This window comes from Erinaceus europaeus, chromosome 15 (assembly GCF_950295315.1).
Source record: "Erinaceus europaeus chromosome 15, mEriEur2.1, whole genome shotgun sequence".
Taxonomy (NCBI): domain Eukaryota; kingdom Metazoa; phylum Chordata; class Mammalia; order Eulipotyphla; family Erinaceidae; genus Erinaceus; species Erinaceus europaeus.
Window position 1 is genome coordinate 69233300 of NC_080176.1, and position 19781 is coordinate 69253080.

Genomic DNA, 19781 nt, shown 5'->3' on the forward strand with positions numbered 1-19781 from the left:
TAGGTATTGGATATAAAACTACCAAACGTCTTGAAGCCCTGGGTATCAGTAGTGTGCACGATCTTCAAACCATTTCATCCAAAATTCTAGAAAGGGAGTTAGGAATTGCTGTTGCTCAGCGTATCCAAAAGCTCAGCTTTGGAGAGGATGACTCTCCAGTCACACCCTCAGGACCTCCTCAGGTACATGAGAATAACCTTCATTTTCACAGTGTTGGTTGTCACATTTGTGATAAAAGAGTCTCAGTTTTTGCACTGTTCTTATACTTTCAAAAATATATTTTTCTTAATAGGTTAGTACATGATCTTTTTCCAATGAGAAAGCTAATTATTATATTAGATTGATATTGTTTATTATTTTTTATTAGTGATTTAATGTTGATTTAAAAATTATAAGATAATAGTGTTTTAATTCCATCCCATTCCCACCACCAGAGTTCTGTGTCCCCGTCGCCCTCCATTGGAAACTGTAGTACTTCTCCCAAGGTTGCAGATATGGGTTGACTTTATGTCTGTAACTATCTTATCTGTGTATTTTTGACCTGCTTTTTTCTGCAGTCTTACCATTACTTCTTCACCTACATCTATTACTACTTCTGACTGTCCTTGTATTCCCCTCTTCTCTCTCAGATAAGAAAAACAGTACTTGGTTTCCTTTGGTGCTTTCTAGAATCTCTCCCCTTTCAGTGATGGTATAAAAATAAGATTCTTGGTGACAAATGCTTTGGGTCTTGTTTGATTGGGGAATCAGAGCCCTCTGGTCTTTCCCCCCATCCTTTGCCACTTGGGAGTATGTAAAGTTCTTTTTGGGGTGCAGAAGGTAGGGGTTTTGGCTTCTGTAATTGCTTCTCTGCTGGACATGGGCATTGGCAGGTCGTTCCATACCCCCAGCCTGTTTCTGTCTTTTCCTAGTGGGGTAGAGCTCTGGGGAGGAGAGGTCCTGGGACACATTAGTGAGGTCATCTACCCATGGAGTTCAGGAAGGAATCATAGTAGCATCAGGGGCCCAGTGGTGCCATAAGTGGTTGAGTGCATGTTATAATATGCAAGCCCCTGGTCCCCACTTGCAAGGAGAAAGCTTCACAAGTGGTGAAGCAGTGTTGCAGGTCTCTCTCTCTTTCTACCTCCCCCTTCCTCCCACTTTCTGGCTGTCTCTGTTCAGTAAATAAATAATTACAAGAAAGGCATCATAGTAGCATCTGTAACTTGGTGTCTGAAAGGCAGTAAGTTATAAGGCAAGACAAAATGTTTAAAAAACAGGAACCAAATAGAATTAGAGCAGATGAGAATATGGCCCTTAGGGTGGGAAGAAATTAGGAAGTCTATTTTAGGTATGTTCCTAGGGTTTCATGACTTTAATAATCTTTGCTTGAGCTTTATAGTTAACATGGAGGTAAACTAAAAATATTGTCTGGGAAGATGGTGTCAGAGTTGAGACTAGAACTAGAAAGCCCGATTATAGCAGAGAGTAGCCCCAAACTTGATGAAAATACATAGATACAATTAACTATTTACCTCATTGATCTGACCCAGGACCTATATCTATTCATATTTAGCACAAGAGCCTATATAACCTTAGAGTCCCTGTCAGTCTGGGGCATTCACAATCCATGGTCACAGCTGGGAATATTCTAGGCTGCACTCATTTCAGGACCAGTCTTCCTTGAGTGGCAGAGTAGGATGACCCAGCCTTTCTTAGGAGAGTAGGGCAGTCCAGACCGTTGCTAGTTCATAGTGAGGGTACAGTCCTGGAGTAATAAGGTTGATACTTTTAACTTCAGTCGAAGAATGTGTGTTTAAGTTTCAAGTTTGCTACTTAGAGTGTAACTTAATTTTAATTGCCTATACTACACACATAAGACAAAATATTTTAACTTTCAAAATGTTAATCTCTATAATAGTCTAGTAAGCTTAGGAGTTGAAAAGTTATAGTCATCCAATACACATAGATTTTCCTCCCCACTATGTATTACTTTACTAAGCCTATTTTATCCTCACCACAAACCTTTGATGTCAGAAGTATTGTCCTTTTTATCTTTTCTTTTTTCTTTTTGTCCATCCTTCTTTCTTAATTTTTTTTAAAAGAGGGACCTGATCAAAGTCCCGTACTTTTTTTTTTAATATTTATTTAATTTATTTATTCCCTTTGTTGCCCTTGTTGTTTTATTGTTGTAGTTATTATTGTTGTTGTCGTTGTTGGATAGGACAGAGAGAAATGGAGAGAGGAGGGGAAGACAGAGAGGAGGAGAGAAAGATAGACACCTGCAGACCTGCTTCACCGCCTGTGAAGCAACTCCCCTGCAGGTGGGAAGCCGGGGCTCGAACCAGGATCCTTATGCTGGTCCTTGTGCTTTGTGCCACCTGCATTTAACCCTCTGCTCTACAACCTGACTCCCCCTTCTTTTTTAATTTTAATTTGATAAATCAATTTTAGTTTTCAAAGTACAGTCTGAGCACTGCAGAACTGTTTTGAGCTATGCAGCTTACAAATGGTTCATTTGATCATCTTTTAAAAATTCATTACTGTTTCTTATTGTAAATTTTCTTTTCATTCTCATTAATCCCCATTCCTTTAGTAAGATACTTTTTTTTTTATCACTTTATGGAGCAGAGTGTTAATGGTTTACAGCTGTTGACACGTGTGTACAATTTCTCATCTTCCCATGGCAGGTGTCTGCAAAAAACTCTCACTCTTAACTTTTATCTTTTTCCACCATCTTGCACCAGGACCCCCCCAAAAGGTTAAATAGCTTTCCTAAGTTTGAGCTCAGATTCAAATCCTAGGAGGTTGTCTTGCTGTAAAAACACAGATAAGTCTTGGAGTTGGTACTAGAGTTTTATACTTTTCTTGACTTCCAGGACTCTTTCTAGGAGAGTTTGTACAATTTTGAGGATTAGAAAAACTAACATAAAAGTGAGCTAAATGAGTCAAACTAAATACAAGAAGTTAGCAAGGAATGTGTTGAATGTTTATTGGACATAGACACGTTGTCAAACACAGTTATTTGGATTTACAGTAATTCTTAATTTTTGTTTCTTTGGTAGTCCTTTAGTGAAGAAGATTCATTTAAAAAATGCTCATCAGAAGTTGAAGCTAAAAATAAGATTGAAGAACTACTTAATAGTCTTTTGAACAGGTGATTTTTTTTCATTTTGCTGTGTCAAGGTTTATATACTTTCTTTAGATAGCATGTGGAAATTCTTTGAAGTTTTTTTTTATAATTTTAAAAATATTTATTTTTGTTGCCCTTCTTTTAAAGTGGTAGTTATTATTGTTCTTGTTATTGATGTCATCGTTGTTGGATAGGACAGAGAAAAATGGAGAGAGGAGGGGAAGACAGGGGGAGAGAAAGATAGACACCTGCAGAACTGCTTCACTGCTTATGAAGCGACTCCCCTGCAGGTGGGGAGCCGGAGGCTCGAACCAGGATCCTTACAAGGGTCCTTGAGCGGTGTGCCACCTGTGCTTAACCCACTGCACTACCGCTCAACTCTCTCTTTGAAGTTCTATCTTGGAACTTACAAAATAAGTGGAGACTAAAGATATAAAGGTAGATTATTTATTGCTATCTTTAAACACATTTCTCTACATTTTAAACTACGGAAAAATTAGTGATAAATATTTTTATTAAATTAGTCCATTGTTTTCCATTGGCTTTAATTTTAGTAAGATTGGGGTTATATGTGAATTTTTAGCCATTGATAGGTACTGAAAAGAGTTTTATAGATCTATATATGTCCCTACACTTAAGCATAGTTCTTAGGCAAGAAGAAATAAGTTTTATTTATTTATTTATTTTGATAGCATTTTTTAGCATTGAAATCTCTATGTGAAGGTGTGCATGTTATTTTTAGAATAAAGAAGTTTAAAATTTCTATTAGTGATCTACTAATGGTTTACAGGATTATAAGATAATATGGATATAATTATTCGCCACACCTACAACCAAGTTCTGTGCTCCCCCTTGCCCCACCCAATATTAATCACCATTGTTTTCTAAGCATGAAAAGAAAGATGTTTTAATTTTCTCTGTAATTGCAAGATTTTTCTCTCAATGTAATAGTTAACTTGCTTTTCATTAAGGTGGGGGAAAGCAAAGAGGAGAAGTTCTATCACAATGCTAAGGCTCCTAGGAGCACTTAACATGTACTTGTGATGATTGCAGATAAGAAACTATAAAGAAAAATGGAGAAAGGAGAAGAACTTTTAAGTGTCTTTTGTCTTGGGCTATGTGGGGAAAAAAATGAAGTCAGATGAGGGAAGATGAAGTGGATGTTTTTGTGAGCAGTAAAAGTAATTGTGGATTTATGCAGCCTCAGTGCTCTATATATAACAGACTAGTGTCAGCTGGGATTATGAACATAGGAATTGCACAGCATACATTGAATGAAGACATTTTCTTTTCTGATACCCTTTTTGATTATATGTATTTACTCCTTTTCCTCTCATTTCTTTTTTTTAAAAAATATTTAATTAATTGACTTATTTGATAGAGACAGAGAAATCAAAAGGGGAGGAGGAGATAGGAAGAGAAACAGGGACACCTGCAGCCTTGCTCTGTCTACATCTTGTGAAGCAAGATGAGGACCAGTGACTTGAACCCAGGTCCTTGTGCCTGGTGCCATGTACACTCTACCAGATGCACCACCTCAGGGCTCCTCATTTCTTGGCAACTTGTTCAGGGTAGCTGTGCTTCTGTAATGATACAGGATGGCTCTCTAGAGAAACAGGCTGACTTTTCATCTCAGAAAGCCGACGAAGTGAAATTTCCTACATACAGTGTATTGAGCAGAGCTGTGCGGTGTGTTGTTTGCTGCAAGCAGCTGGCACTGACTCTGTGGCCTGCCTCCAGCGATAAGACACTGGCTCAGCCCATGATGGACTCATGGAACTGGGTCATCTGCTTGGCTTTGGCTAATTGTAAGACCGCAAGGAAATGCCTAGCCATCAGAAACTGTTCTGAATATAAAACTTTTATGTTCAACACCAAAAAGCCAGACCGTTGGATCAAACATATAATGTATGCGCATGTACATATTTTACTAAACATAGTATGGAATCATTCTCTTTTTAAAATAATATTCATTCATTCATTCATTCATTGAATAGAGACAGAGAAATTGGAGGGGAGATATATAGGAGGAGAGAGAGAGAGATACCGCAGCATTGCTTCACTGCTCTCAAAGCTTTCCCTCTCCCTCCCTCTCATAGGTGGAGATAAGGGCCTTGAGCCAAGGTCCTAGCACATGCCCCGGAATTGATCTCTTAAGTTCCTGCTTTGTCAAGTCCCACAGTGGTCATTTTATTTGCTACCTTGGAATTATTTTGTAGTGCTCTTTGTCAAAGTTAATGCCATTAAAATAAAATTTCTTTTTGTAGTCTTATTTTATAAAGCAATTTGTAAAAATATCTTATTTTTCATATATTTGCTTCTGTCAGTGAATTATTCAGTTTCTTAAATTTCCTGCTGATTTAATATTTTCAGTGGTTTTTGGACTGGATTCTAAAATGCCTATTATTATTACTGTATAACAATTATTATCTTCTTTTCCTGGTAACACTCAATTCTGAGTAAGGGCTGAAAGCTTTCTGTTTAAATTTTTAGAACTTCAGTGTTGTGATGTCTTTCTATCTGTCTGTCTGAAAAATGTCAGCCTGGAGTAGTGAATCTCCCTCCACTTATAACAACAACAATAACAAAATGTTGTCAGATCTGATACCTTCAGATAACTAAAGTATTTTAGGTATTAATTTTCCTAATTTCTTGTTTCCACTGTCTTTTAGAGTTTGCCAGGATGGAAGGAGGCCACATACAGTAAGGTTAATAATCCGTCGTCATTCATCTGAATACTATAGCCGTGAGAGTCGTCAGTGCCCCATACCATCCCATATAATTCAGAAATTAGGGACAGGTATGGCTTACTTTCTGATGATTTAATTGGCACGTTGAGCTTTTAGGAAAACAAACTTTTGAGTTTAGAAATATATTCCATAGATGGAAGCTCTTCATAAGAATTTAATAACAAATGTTTTGATTGTCAGGAATTTTCATTAGACTTTGTTGATTTTAATAATAAAGTAAGCATTCAATTAATGTTTTCCAAGTTTAGAAAAGTAAAACTGATAATTGTCTGTTATGAGATAATGTTATCCTATTTAGATTATAGAAGTGGCTTGTAAACATTTATGTGCTAATCATTGAGTGGTTATATACTTTTGTTTATGTTTAGATTACAAGGAGTCTTGAGTTATATGATAAGTTGAACTCTAATAAAACTGCGTAACTTTTTCCCCTTAGGTATATGTATAAAAGTGTACATATTTCATAATACCTGAAGGTTTCAGTCTTTTCACATTGTCACCAACATTTAATAATATCAGTTCCTTAGCCACTGCGCCACCTCCCGGACCACATAATATCAGTTCCTTTTATCACATTCATTCTAGTAGCTGTGCAGTGATAATTTTATGGTAGCTTTATTTCTTCTATGGATAATGCTTTTGGTGTAATGTCTAAAAGATTCTTTACCTAACCCAAAGGTAAAAGCTACTCCTGTTTTGTTTGTTTAATTTTAGATATTTTGCAGTTTTAATCTTTATGTTTAGATTCACTTGGAGTTAATTTTAAAGTATAATGTAAGATCAGAGTTTTTAACTGTATTCTTTAAATAAAGTTTGATATAATTTTATTTTTATTGGGGGATTAATGGTTTATAGTAGCTACAGTTATTGGCACATACTATATACTTTCACAACATGAGTATTGAGTTGTTCCAGCAGAATTTGCTGAAGAGATTATTCTTTTCTCATTGTATTGTCATAACACCTTTGCCAAAAATGAATTGACAAAAACATGTAAGCATTTATTTCTGTACTTCATTTTTTTTTTTTACATTTTTTATTACATTTTTTATTTATTATTGGATAGAGACAGAGAGAAATTGAGAAGGGGGGAGGGAGAGAGAGACACCTGCAGCCCTGCTTCACCACTCATGAAGTTCTCCCCCTGCAGGTGGGGACCAGGGGCTTGAACCTGGGGCCTTGTGCACTGTAATGTGTGTGCTTAACCAGGTGTGCCACTGCCTGGCCCCTGGACTTCATCTTTTTATCCTTAGGTCAGTTTCACTTTGGCAGAGTACTATTGGACATCCCCACACATGTGTACTATAATGGGGCAGTGAAAGTACATTTTAACTGGAATGATTAGCTCTCTTTTCACTTGCAGTGATCCCTTAGTATTCTCTAGTGACAAAACTTAGCGCAGTCACTGTGAAAGACATTTATTTTTTGAGTCTAACCCCTTATCACAGAGCAGCTACTGAAGGTTGAATATGAAACTGAGAGGCTACAGATTGTTAGCAAGTTTAACTGTATTCTTTTAGATTTATTTTTACCAGTGATTTAATAATTGTTTACAAGATCATAAAATAAGAGGGGTATAGTTTCTCACCTGTCTACCACCAGACTTCTGTGCCGCCCACCCACATTCCCCCCCTCCCCACCCCACAGGATAATCACTATAGTTTTCACAAGGCAGTAGAGCCAGCTTGGCAGTGTTTGCGTACTTGGAGCCCACTAGCAATATAGTGCTGTTGGACTTGATTCCTCAAAGGTGTGTGCAAAGCAGACATCATGGGTAGTGTTTTTTGTCTATATATTTGATGGTTTCTGGCATAATGTGTTGGACATTACGCCAGCTCCCCCCTGCTCCATGCTGCATTTGATGCTGTGGTCTATTTACCTAATCATCGTTTTGCCTAAGATCCGCCCTGCCTGTAGGATATTGTTTAATCCCACTGGTTAGAACCTTCGCACCAGCTGCTATGGAAGCTTTTTACCTTAGCGCTCTTTTCTTTTCTCCACCCCCTCTTCTAGCCATTTCCTTTTCCCACTTGCCACTTCCAGTTAAAGAGATATATAAAAAGCATTGTCTCTGATTAATAGAGGCATTGCATTGCGTTCCCGCTCAGCCACGAGTTCCTGATCTCTTCCCTCTCCGGCGACGCTAGCCCTGCAGTAATGTTCATGTGGAGTTGATTTTGTGCAGGGAGCTATGTGGTAGTTCCGTTTTACTCTTCTGACATTTCAACTCGATTTTTTCTAGCACCATTTATTTATAAGAGTCTCTTTTTTCCAGCTGATGTTTTGGATCCCCCTGACAAAAGTTAGTTATCTATTATAGGGGTTAGCCCCCAAATTTCCATTTGGTTCATCTGCATATTTGATTCTGCTACTTTTTAGGTCCTTTTTTGTGGTTATTGCATTTTCATTTCTTTAATATGGCATAAAGACTTATTTATAAGGGGTGGGGTGGAGTGGAGGAGAGAGAGAGAGACCAGATACTACTCAAACCTAGTTCTAAGGTACTGGGACTGCTGGAATCTCAGATATGCTGGCTCTGTTTTAACAGGCTGACTTATGGTCCCTGTCCTAAAATAGTATTCTTTGAACTTATTTGCTAAATATCTTTGCTCAGTTTAACTCAAAGTCAATTTCTACTGATCCTTTCTTTAATTATATTATTTAATATAATTTAATAATTCCCTTTAATATAGATCACACTGTTCTGGTACTGGAGATACACACACACACACACACACACACACACACACACACATATATATATATGAAAAAAATGGAAAAATAGTTGCCAGGAATGGTGTATTCACTGCTCAAACATTGACCCCTGGCAATAACCTTAATGGCAATTACAACTATATATATATATATATATATATATATATATGGTGCTTGGAGTTTTGACCACACTATTGCAAAGGAGATGACACATCATTTTAAACAGCTAAATAGTACTGTGTTGTGTAATATGTACCATAACTTCCTTAGCCATTTATATGTTGTTAGGCATCTGGATTGCTTCTAAGCTTGGGCTATTACAAACTGCTGCTGTGAAATTGGTGTGCTGAGGTCTTTTCACATAGATATTTTTGTTTTCCCTGGCTAAATCCCTAGGAGAGGGATGTCTGGGTCATAAGGTAAGTCCATTCTTAGACTTCTAATGAATGTTCAGAATGTTTTCTATAGAGGCTGGACCAACTTACGTTCCCACCAGCAATATAAAGGAGTCCTTTCCCTGCACAGCCTCCCTAACAATTGGTGTTTCTGATTTTTCTAATGTGTGACATTCTCACAGGTATAAATTGGTATCTAACTGTTGCTTTTATTTGCATTTCCCTGATCATCAGTGCCTGAGCATTTTTTTTTTTTCACGTGTCTGTTAGCCCTTTGGACTTCTTCGTTGGAGGAGAATCTGCCCATAACTTTCTACTTTTCAATTTTTGCCTAACTTCTAGCAGCAGCTCACTTTACTGGCCTTTGGTTCATTTCCAGATTCTCAAAATAGTTGTTTTTGACTACAGTGTTCAATGAGGAGATGTGTGAGATTTTTCTGACCTGATCACTCTGCTATAACCAAGAAGTCTTATACCTCAAATCTTTTTGAAAGTTTTGACTTATTTGGAATTTAGTATTAAGTTGAAATGACTCTAGTTTGTAATGTCAGGATGGGCTGCCTATATGTATTAAGGATTTTAATTTCTTTTTTTAAAATTTTTTAAAAAATTTTTTATTTAAGAAAGGATTAATTAACAAAACCAAAGGGTAGGAGGGGTACAATTCCACACAATTCCTACCACCCAATCTCCATTTCCCACCCCCTCCCCTGATAGCTTTCCCATTCTCTATCCCTCTGGGAGCATGGACCCAGGGTCATTGTGGGTTGCAGAAGGTAGAAGGTCTGGCTTCTGTAATTGCTTCCCCGCTGGCTGAACATGGGCGTTGACTGGTTAGTCCATACTCCCAGTCTGCCTCTCTCTTTCCCTAGTAGGGTGGGTCTCTGGGGAAGCGCAGCTCCAGGACACATTGGTGGGGTCTTCAGTCTAGGGAAGCCTGGCCGGCATCCTGATGACATCTGGAACCTGGTGACTGAAAAGAGAGTTAACATACAAAGCCAAACAAATTGTTGAGCAATCATGGACCCAAAGCTTGGAATAGTGGAAAGGAAGTGTTAGGGGGGTACTCACTGCAAACTCTAGTGTACTTCTGCTTTCAGGTATATATTTTGTAGTAGTTTACGGATACGTGTGAACATATGCTCTCTCTCACAGAAACTGGTGTGTATCTAGGTTTTGGGACTTTGTTAGAAAGTGAACCACCTGAGATGAAACTAGAGTATACTATGAAAGGAAAGGTCTCACCCGAGTAATGAAGTTGAAAGGTTGTCATTCCACACGTGAAGTCTCTGGAATACTATGCAGCTATCAAGAACAATGAACCCACCTTCTCTGACCCATCTTGGACAGAGCTAGAAGGAATTATGTTAAGTGAGCTAAGTCAGAAAGATAAAGATGAGTATGGGATGATCCCACTCATCAACAGAAGTTGAGGAAGAAGATCTGAAAGGGAAACTAAAAGCAGGACCTGACCAAATTGTAAGTAGGGCACCAAAGTAAAAACCCTGTGGTGAGGGGTAGACATGCAGCTTCCTGGGACAGTGGGGGTGGGAGTGGGTGGGAGGGATGGGTCACGGTCTTTTGGTGGTGGGAATGGTGTTTATGTACACTTCTAGTAAAATGTAGTCATATAAATCACTAGTTAGTTAATACAAGAGGGGGAAAATTAATTGTGTGTCTCGAAGTTTTTCAAAACACAAATTGAATCTTTTCAATATATAGGCTGTGTAATTGATATGCAGACTCTCTCAAAAGCCTAGACCAAGTAGATCAGAAGCAACCAATAGCACAGCTATATACAAGATACTGGGTACTGTACAGCAAACCCTAACAAAAGGACTTTTCAAAGTGAACCCAATTACCAAATAATGTGATGATAACATTGATTGTCTTTTTGAACCCTAAGACAGCAGGAACCTCACATCTCCACTATAGAGCCTCTACTTCCCCCAGTCCTTGGAACCCTTGGATAGGGCCCACTTTCCCATATGCCTCTCCCAATCCATATCAAATAATATTGCATCTGCCGATCATAACCTAACCAACACAACGATTGCCACCTCAACATGCTTCACTTCAGACTGTGTCCAGAGGATTTTAATTTCTTAATCTAAGCAATGTAGAGCAAGATGTTAAATATCATGTTCTTATATTGTCTTCTTAAACATTCTAGGAAATTATGATGTGATGACTCCAATGGTTGATATAGTCATGAAACTTTTTCGAAACATGGTGAACGTGAAGATGCCATTTCATCTTACCCTTTTAAGTGTATGTTTCTGCAACCTCAAAACACTAAACACTACTAAGAAAGGCACCATTGACTACTACTTAACACCATCATCGCCAGCCACTCCACATTCTGGCAAATGCAGTTTTGTAAGTATGCTATCAATGGGATTTGTGTGGTTAAGTCTCAAATCCAAGTATGAATTTTTAATTTTTTAAAATTTATTGAGGAATTAATGTTTTATATTTGACAGTAAATACAATAGTTTGTACATGCATAACTTTTCCCAGTTTTCCATATAACAATACAACCCCCACTAGGTCCTCTGCCATCCTTTTTGAACCTGTATTCTCCCCCCAACCCACCCCAGAATCTACTTTGGTGCAATACACCAACCAAATATGAATTTAACAGAAACAATTTAGATGTTCTTTTTGGATGTGATGTTAATAGTAACAGCACTTACCATATCATGATTATTAACTTTATGTGTATTGTACTGGGGTGTAAGGTGAAAACAACAAGATCCCTAGATTGAAGTGAAAACAATTATGGAACTTATGTATCCTGGAAGTACTATAAAATCATTTTATAGTAGTACATATGAATATGTTTAATTAATAAATATGCAAATATTCTCAGATGTTGGAAAGAAATTATTTCTGGCTATTAATTATGCATATGCTGCTACTGCACCTTTTCCAACATATTGTTAAAATACTTAAATGTTACTGATTTGGAAATTTTTTCTATCAGGGTTTCTCCCCCCTCCCCATTTTTCCCAGGTAGAGGGCAACAGATAGGGATAAAAAAGAAAAATAACACAGAACTACTCTACCACTCGTGAAACTTCCTCTTTCCATGGTGCTCCCATGTGGTGTCCCTAGCTGGATCTGGACCCTGCGCCATGGTAAAGTGTGCCCTCTACTGGGTGAGCTATCTCCCCATCACATATTGAATCCTAATAGCATTAATAGCATATGGCCACTCATTTTCAGCTGTAGTTAAGAGGGTAGTAACAGAAAGTAGACCACTCATATTTTTAAATGACTAAAACAAAACTATATATGGCTATTTGATACATCTCAGTTTACTAAACGTGACAGGGTCTAAATGATATCACCCTCTAATTTACTCTTAGTCCTAAAAGTTTATATTATTCTATTAATTTTGTTTAATTAGTGTAATTTCACTAGTACATTTAAATTTTAAATAAGCACAGTGTAGGGCTGGCAAGATAGCTTTGTCATGGGCATGACCAAGGTTCAAGCCTAGTTGCCACCACTGGAGGAATCTTCATTGCTGTGGTAACTTTCTGTTTGGAAAAAACTTGTGTAAGAGTGATGAACCCCTGAAAATGACCAAAAAAGAAGTATATGTAGAATGAGAACAGTTCAGGATTATGGAAACAACTAATTTAGTGCTCTAATTTGCTTCTTCTTGTGACTTTTTTCATTTCACTTATTAAATTATTATTTTTAAATTATTACATTTTAAAAGGTGTTTACTTTTTAATCAATCACTAGAGTGAGAATTTAATGTTATTAATTAGCAGTGACATTAGAGAGGTTAATAAATGAGAGTAAATTGTCTATGCCTGGCACACAATAAGTGTTAAAAAAAAAAAAACCCAGTAACACTAATCTCTTGTTGATTGATTGATTTAGTCTCCCTACAGCCTCGCCCATGCAGTACTCAAGTGATCCCAGGCTAAGTGTTTCATATAGAGATATAGACAGAGAGGAAGAGACACCACAGCACTGAAACCTTCCCTGGTGTTGTGTCCTCAAATATCATGTTCTAGGTGCTCGAACCTAGGCAGTGCACATGGTGAGTGAGAGGCATTCTACCAAGTTAGCCATCTCACTTGTACCCCTCCTTTTACAGATTTTTGAGGTTACTATTCTGTTGATATTTTCTGAGTTATATTTGACTCTGTTTTCTTTTTTTTTCAGTATTAACATTTGGTATGTATTTATTCTTCTGAACTTTTTTCCTTTTAAGCACATAAACATGCAAAGCCATAATTAGACTGAAAAAATACAGTGTCTCATCCTATGTGCTGTTCCACAACTGGCATTTCCCTGAACATATTTTGATCATCATTCTATATTAGTAAAGAGGATTTTTTTTTTCTTTACACCAAATCACCTCTAGGGTTTGGTGACTGCAAGACTCCACCACTCTTGCTGGCCAATTTTTTTTTCTTTCCTCCAGATAGTGAGTGATAGAGACACCACAGCAATGTTGCATTGTTCATGAAACTCCCCCTTGCAGGCTCTCCATTGTGGTAGTTTGAGGCTTGAATCTGGGTCCATGATGACAGTGTGTGTACTCTACTGAGTAGGTCACCTGCCAGTCCCTCAGTGTACAGAGATCTTTACAGTTACATGGGCAAATAGATTGCAGTCTTTCCTAAGATTATTTTATTTCTGTCATTTTCATCCAAGAAGTTTTAATTATGTGTTTTCATTTTTTATGGTGCTTAAAACTAGAGGAAAAATTAAGAGAAAAAAGCTTTATAGAGAAAATTATGTAAACTGGAAGTAATATTTTTTTATTTTAAGAAAATGAGTGCTATATCTTATGAAATTAGATTTTTATCATAGATGTATTTTTCTATTAAGTATTAAGTATTATACTTCAGAGTAGTTATATTTAGAATATTCAACTTTTGTGTTCTGTGTGTGTGTGTGTGTGTGTATAATGCAGCCTTAAATAAGTTTATCACTTTCTTCTAGACCACTCTTTTTTTCTTTTTATTTATTTTCATTTTTGTTGCCCTTGTTTTTTATTGTTGTTGTAGTTATTATTGATGTCGTTGTTGTTAGGACAGAGAGAAATGGAGAGAGTTGGGGGAGCAAAAGATAAGACACCTGCAGACCTGCTTCACCGCCTGTGAAGCGACCCCTCCCCTGCAGGTGGGGAGCCGGGGGCTCAAACCAGGATCCTTAGGCTAGTCCTTGTGCTTTGCGCCATGTGCAATTAATCTACTGCACTATAACCTGATTCCCTAGACCACCCTTTTTATGACTATATGTGCTTAACTGGGTGCACCACCACTTGGCCCCTTACCACTTTTATATTCTCAGAATTAAAAGCTTGAACACGTACGTGATTGTTAAGATCATCCATTCTAGATACCCCAGTGCATACCTATCTTCTTAGTGTTGTCTAGGATGGAAACCTCTTCCTGGAATAAGAAGTCAAGATCCACACAATAGTGTGACTAATTGTGATTTAATCATCTCAAATTGTTTGCAGCTGGCCAAAGGAAGCAAGGTTATGTGCATAGGATAGAAGTTTATTGGTCAGATAGTAACCACAACCGTATTTCAGTAGGAGTGTTAAGTATTTACAAGGTAAGGTATCTACATTATTCTATCTTTTGTGTTCTAGAAAAGGGAAGATTTTTCCATGGACAATGAAAGAAGCAAGGATTTTCTACCAGCTGAAAGGACAAAAAGTCCCAGAATTGGGAAGTCTCCATCTGATACTATAGTTGTTGCTAAGGAAAGAGATATTAATGAATTGCCACTGTGCTCACTTCCTGAGGGTGTTGATCAAGAAGTCTTCAAGCAGCTTCCAGTAGATATTCAAGAAGAAATCCTTTCTGAAAAATCTAGAGAAAAGGCTCCTGGAAAAGGAAGTTCAAGTTGTTCATCACAGGCTTCTAGAGGAATATTATCTTTCTTTTCTATAAAACAAATGCAAGGCACCCCCTCACATTCTAAAGATCACTTGAACAGTAATAAAGAGATGGCATCTGCATCTTTCTGTGAACCAGGAACATCAGGTTTAAACAGCAGTAATTACTCTTGCTTGTCTAACCAAAAGGATTCTTCTTATTATTCAGACAGTAGAGTAAAAGATGAACAAACGAATGAAGGAACGAATGAACCTCAAGGATCCCATGTTTCAAATACAAACCCTACTGCATCTAGTTACCATTCATTCCCAGGTTTGCAGAGTAGAGAGCCTCTCTCTAAAAACCACAGTACAGAGACCCATAAGCAGGCAATAGTATCTCATCATGAAGGGTTGACAGGAATTAGAGAACCAGATTCTGATAATGAGAAAATTATTTTTCCTCCTAACACTGATCCTGAAGTTTTTTATGAACTGCCAGAAGAGGTACAAAGAGAACTAATCACTGACTGGAAAAGAACAGGGCTTATTTCTACATCATACATAAATAAGCACATTCAGAAAAAAGATCTAAAGAAACAAGGGAAAACCCATTGTTCTTAGATTGTCAGTATATTAAACTTTTAATATGTCACCAATTGATAATAATATAGAAATTCAGTGTAAAGTGGTCCAGATGAAACAATATTACTTATATGTGGTACAATGTATAATGTATTCCTATGAGAAGAAATAATGTAAAATGCCATCATTCTTTTATTTCTAAAATTATTTATACTGCCCTTCAATAAAAAAGTATATTTAATATAAATTTGGGAGATCTAAATGTTGTGTTAAAGGAATAGCCAAATCAACTACTATGCAGAAGCAAAGAATAATTTTCTTTTTGTGAAAAGGAGAATTGCTCAAAAAAGTTGATTCTACTAGGAAACATCCATATAAGTCCTATTGCCAATGAGTCCATTAAAGTTGTATATATCTTTTGCTTAGGTTCCACATGCCACTTAATAGATTATGTAAAGCACTGAAGCAATGTATGTTCAATATCTCTTAGTATACCTAGAATTTACCATCATACCTGGCATAAAGAGGACATTTAATGAACAGAGTATGTACATATACACACGTTTATATACAAACATGTTATATATATCTTACGACTGGAAGAAATTTTCCATATAGGTAGATTAAGAGGAGGATGAATCCCAGTTACATTAGATAATGGAGCTCTAAGAATGTCAGCTAATAGAAGTTCCCTTCCTTCTAGATTGTCTATGTAGGTTAAAAGCAATGGGTTCAAAGTGAAATAAGTCAGAAACAGAAGGATGAATATGGGATGATCTCACTCTCAGGCAGATCAGAAGAGATAATACAAGTAGAACCTGAACTGGAATTGGCGTATTGCACCAAAGTAAAAGACTCTGCAGTGGGTGGATGGGGGTGGGGGGGGGGAGAATACAGGTCCAACAAGGATGACAGAGGACCTAGTGGGGGTTGTATTGTTATATGGAAAACTGGGAAATGTTATGCATGTACAAACTGTTGTACTTACTGTCAAATGTAAAACAATTCCCCAATAAAGAAATTTAAAAAATACAGGAAATTGGTGGGTGTTCCCTTTCATTGATAATGCTTTCCCATTATATTGTTAAACATTGGACAAAATTACGGGCATCTTATAATTTGCAAGACAAAGCTTTTAGAACACAACCTTAGAAATGGTTTGCAGAGAGGGAGAGAAGAGACAGAACGAAAGATAACATGGCACTGCTTCAGTGCCCATGAAGTTTCCCCCTTTGCATGGTATTCCCACGTGACTAAGAGATTGAACCCAGGACTTCGTATCCAATAACGTGTTCTGCCGAATAAGCTATCTTCCCAACCCCAGGGCTATCATGTTTTGATAAATTGATTTCTTCACCATTTTGAGATGATCATTGTGTCTGATAAATTCTATGAAAATCAACCTTACTGAAGAGAGTCACCACAGTTTTAAAAAATTAGTACTTTTCCTATCCTTTTAAACTATTTGTGGCATATAGTTGTGGCATAAACAAATTCTGTGCACCCTACCTGCAGAGGGGAAGCCCCACAGTGGTGAAGCAGTGGTGCAAGTGTCTTGCTTTCCCTCCTTTTTTATCTCCCCTTCCCTCTCAATTTCTGTCTCTATCAAAAAGTTTAAAAAACTGGAAAAAATTGTACACATTAGATATAGTCACTTTTTCATTTAATCTTGTATATCCTTTCACAGAGGCTAATTCACTTAATATTTAATACTAACACTGATCTTTAAAATCTCTTATTCTATTTTCTATTTCCCTCATGTAGCCTATGTTCTTTTTTTTCAGGCATTTTTGGGAATGAGTATTTTCATTATCATTCTATATTTTTCTCCTTTATTGGCTTGCTGACTATAATCATGTGTTACCCAATGATCAAGATTCATTCTGAGAACTGTGTGTCAGGTGATTTGATGATTGTGTGAACAGCACGGAGCATCCACACCTAGAAACATATAGCCTGCTGGGCTGAATAGGGAACACCATCACCTTAGATGGTACATCACTGAAATGTCATTTTGTGGCATGAGAGTGTGTAACTATTTGTTTTGCTCTGTATTTTATGAGACTATGAACATTTGGTATAGTCATTTAATACTTGCTTTTAGTGTACTTCCTAGGTTATTGACTGACTATACCTAGCTTTTTCCACTTTAGAGACTGACTTAGTCTGTAGAGAATAAGCCTCCACAGTTCTGCTGCAGTGGAAATCTATCAAGGGATCCCTCTCTTTCTCTCAATTTGTTTATTAATTGGGGGGGGGGGAGAAACAGCATATCCCTCTGTCACATGTAAGACCGGGACCAAACTCAGGATTTCATACTATTTCCTTTTCTTCCTCTATGCATTTTGGGGTGGGGTGGGGAAGGAATGAAGTATTTTTGTTTAGATTTTCACTCACCCTTCCTAGGCAAGTCTATTAGCACCGTATCACTGAGATATAACTCCTGTGGAGGAAAATTGTTTTTGCCAGTGGCATGTACTTTCATGATTTGAAAGGTGAAAATGCAACAAAATGTACACATTGAAAGTGGGGTGGGGCCTATAGTCCTGACCCCTCTCGTCAGTTTCTGCTGACAAGGTTGTATGACCTGAATCATTTTTGTAATAATATTCTATAGTCTCTCCCCTAATTTTCCGAAGAATGACAGAATTACTCCGCCTGCATTTCTTGTTCCAGTACCATCACTAACTCATGGATGTCAACTATTTGTAAAGTAAAAAAGTACCAATCTCCTGATTATTGAGTTACACCAGTGATGGATGGTTTTGCATTTTTTTTTTTTTACAGTTGCCCTGTAGGATATTATACTGCACACTTTCACAGTATCTAAGGAGACATATCTTAGGGCCTAGAGCCTGCCTTTCCCAACAGTATTCCAGAAATCTAATTAGATGTATTCAATTCATCCCTTTCTCCATAGGCTACCTAAACTGTTTTGCACAGTTCCTAGAATGACACAAAGTTCTAGTCTTTAAAAAAATCTGCTGGGACTTTTATTTTTCCTCTGAGCAAGCTGTAAACTTTTAGTGAGTTCATTTTACAAGCCAGGTTGGTAGTGTGACAACAGCAGGTTGCTTATTACTCTGTAGGCTGCTATTGGAATTCCAGTAGGTGGGATTTCCCCTTTCTCATCTCTCACTCTCCACAGTCTCACTCTCCACAGTCTCAAGACCATTTCCTGACAGTGCCGTGCTCCCTTTTCTTTCCGCTGTCTTGGTTCTGTATCTGTATCTGTATTCTCAGCTGGTGGCTTCTCTTATTGAGATGTGTTGACACCTGGTTGCTAGATAGCGACATGTTCAACCATGATTTGACCATTTCTTTTGTTCTTGATTTTATTCATGTACCCATATTTCACACGTTATAGAGAAGCACACTTTTCTCTTTAGCAAGGTCCTGTAGGGGCTGGGCTGTGACACACCTGGTTAAGTGCAGACATTACAGTGCACAAGGACCTGGGTTCAAGTCCCTGGTCCCCACCTGCAGTGGGGGAAGCTTCACTAGTGAAGCAGGGCTGCAGGTGTCTCTGTCACTTTCCCTCTTTCTCTCTCTCTCCCTCCCCTCTCAATTTTGCTCTGTCTCTAGTCAATAATAAGCAAATAAAACATTTAAATATATTTTTAAAAAGATCCTGTGGTAAAAGTGGGCAGTAGTGCAGCGGGTTAATGTAGCATGAAGCGCAAGGACCGGCCAAAGAATCCCGGTTCAAGCCTCTGGCTCCCCACCTGCAGGGGAGTCACATCACAGGTGGTGAAGCAGGTCTGCAGGTGTCTGTCTTTCTCTCCCCTTCTCTGTCTTCCCCTCCTCTCTCCATTTCTCTCTGTCCTATCCAACAATGACCACAACAACGATAACTACAACAGCAATAAAAAACAAGGGCAACAAAAGGGAATATATATATATTTTTTTAAAAGTTGAATTGCCACACTCCTTCCTCCTGCTCTTCCTCTCATGCACTTCTCTTATATTATCTGTACTTAATGTGGCTTATTAGTCCTTTTAAATTTTTCTTTTAGAGTTAAATTTTTATTTAGTTTTCAGATAAAGACAAACTGAGGGGGATAACATTGATAATGATTATTCTATAAAGCCATCCATGTTAGAAATTTTATGTCTCAACTTTAGTTCAAAATTTTAGTTCAGAGTCATCAATTTTTTTTTTTTTGATGTAACACTCAAGCAGTGAAAATACTGAAGGGGGTTGCAATGCTTTCAGTATCTATATTTAACTAGGAATGCACTGAAGTTCAACTTTAGGCAGTTCTTCATAAAATGGTTATTTGGGGCAGTTGAATAATCAACTACTTCAAAATCATTTGTAGCATACTAAGACTGTATATATGATATGAATAACAAATATATTTTGT

The 19781-nt window shown here is 37.5% G+C and overlaps 1 protein-coding gene across 3 annotated transcripts in view; it reads left to right on the forward strand.

Annotated features, from left to right (window-relative positions):
• POLI (DNA polymerase iota) overlaps positions 1 to 16439 on the forward strand; it is a 32285-nt gene extending 15846 nt beyond the window's left edge. For all 3 annotated transcript variants that reach the window (XM_060173897.1, XM_007519237.3, XM_060173899.1), the window contains 5 exons: positions 4 to 182; positions 3045 to 3136; positions 5785 to 5912; positions 11146 to 11351; positions 14602 to 16439. In XM_060173897.1, the coding sequence (XP_060029880.1) occupies positions 4 to 182; positions 3045 to 3136; positions 5785 to 5912; positions 11146 to 11351; positions 14602 to 15453 (1457 nt within the window). In that variant the 3' untranslated portion in view covers positions 15454 to 16439. The remainder of the gene's footprint in view (positions 1 to 3; positions 183 to 3044; positions 3137 to 5784; positions 5913 to 11145; positions 11352 to 14601) is intronic.
• Positions 16440 to 19781: the final 3342 nt, after the last annotated feature.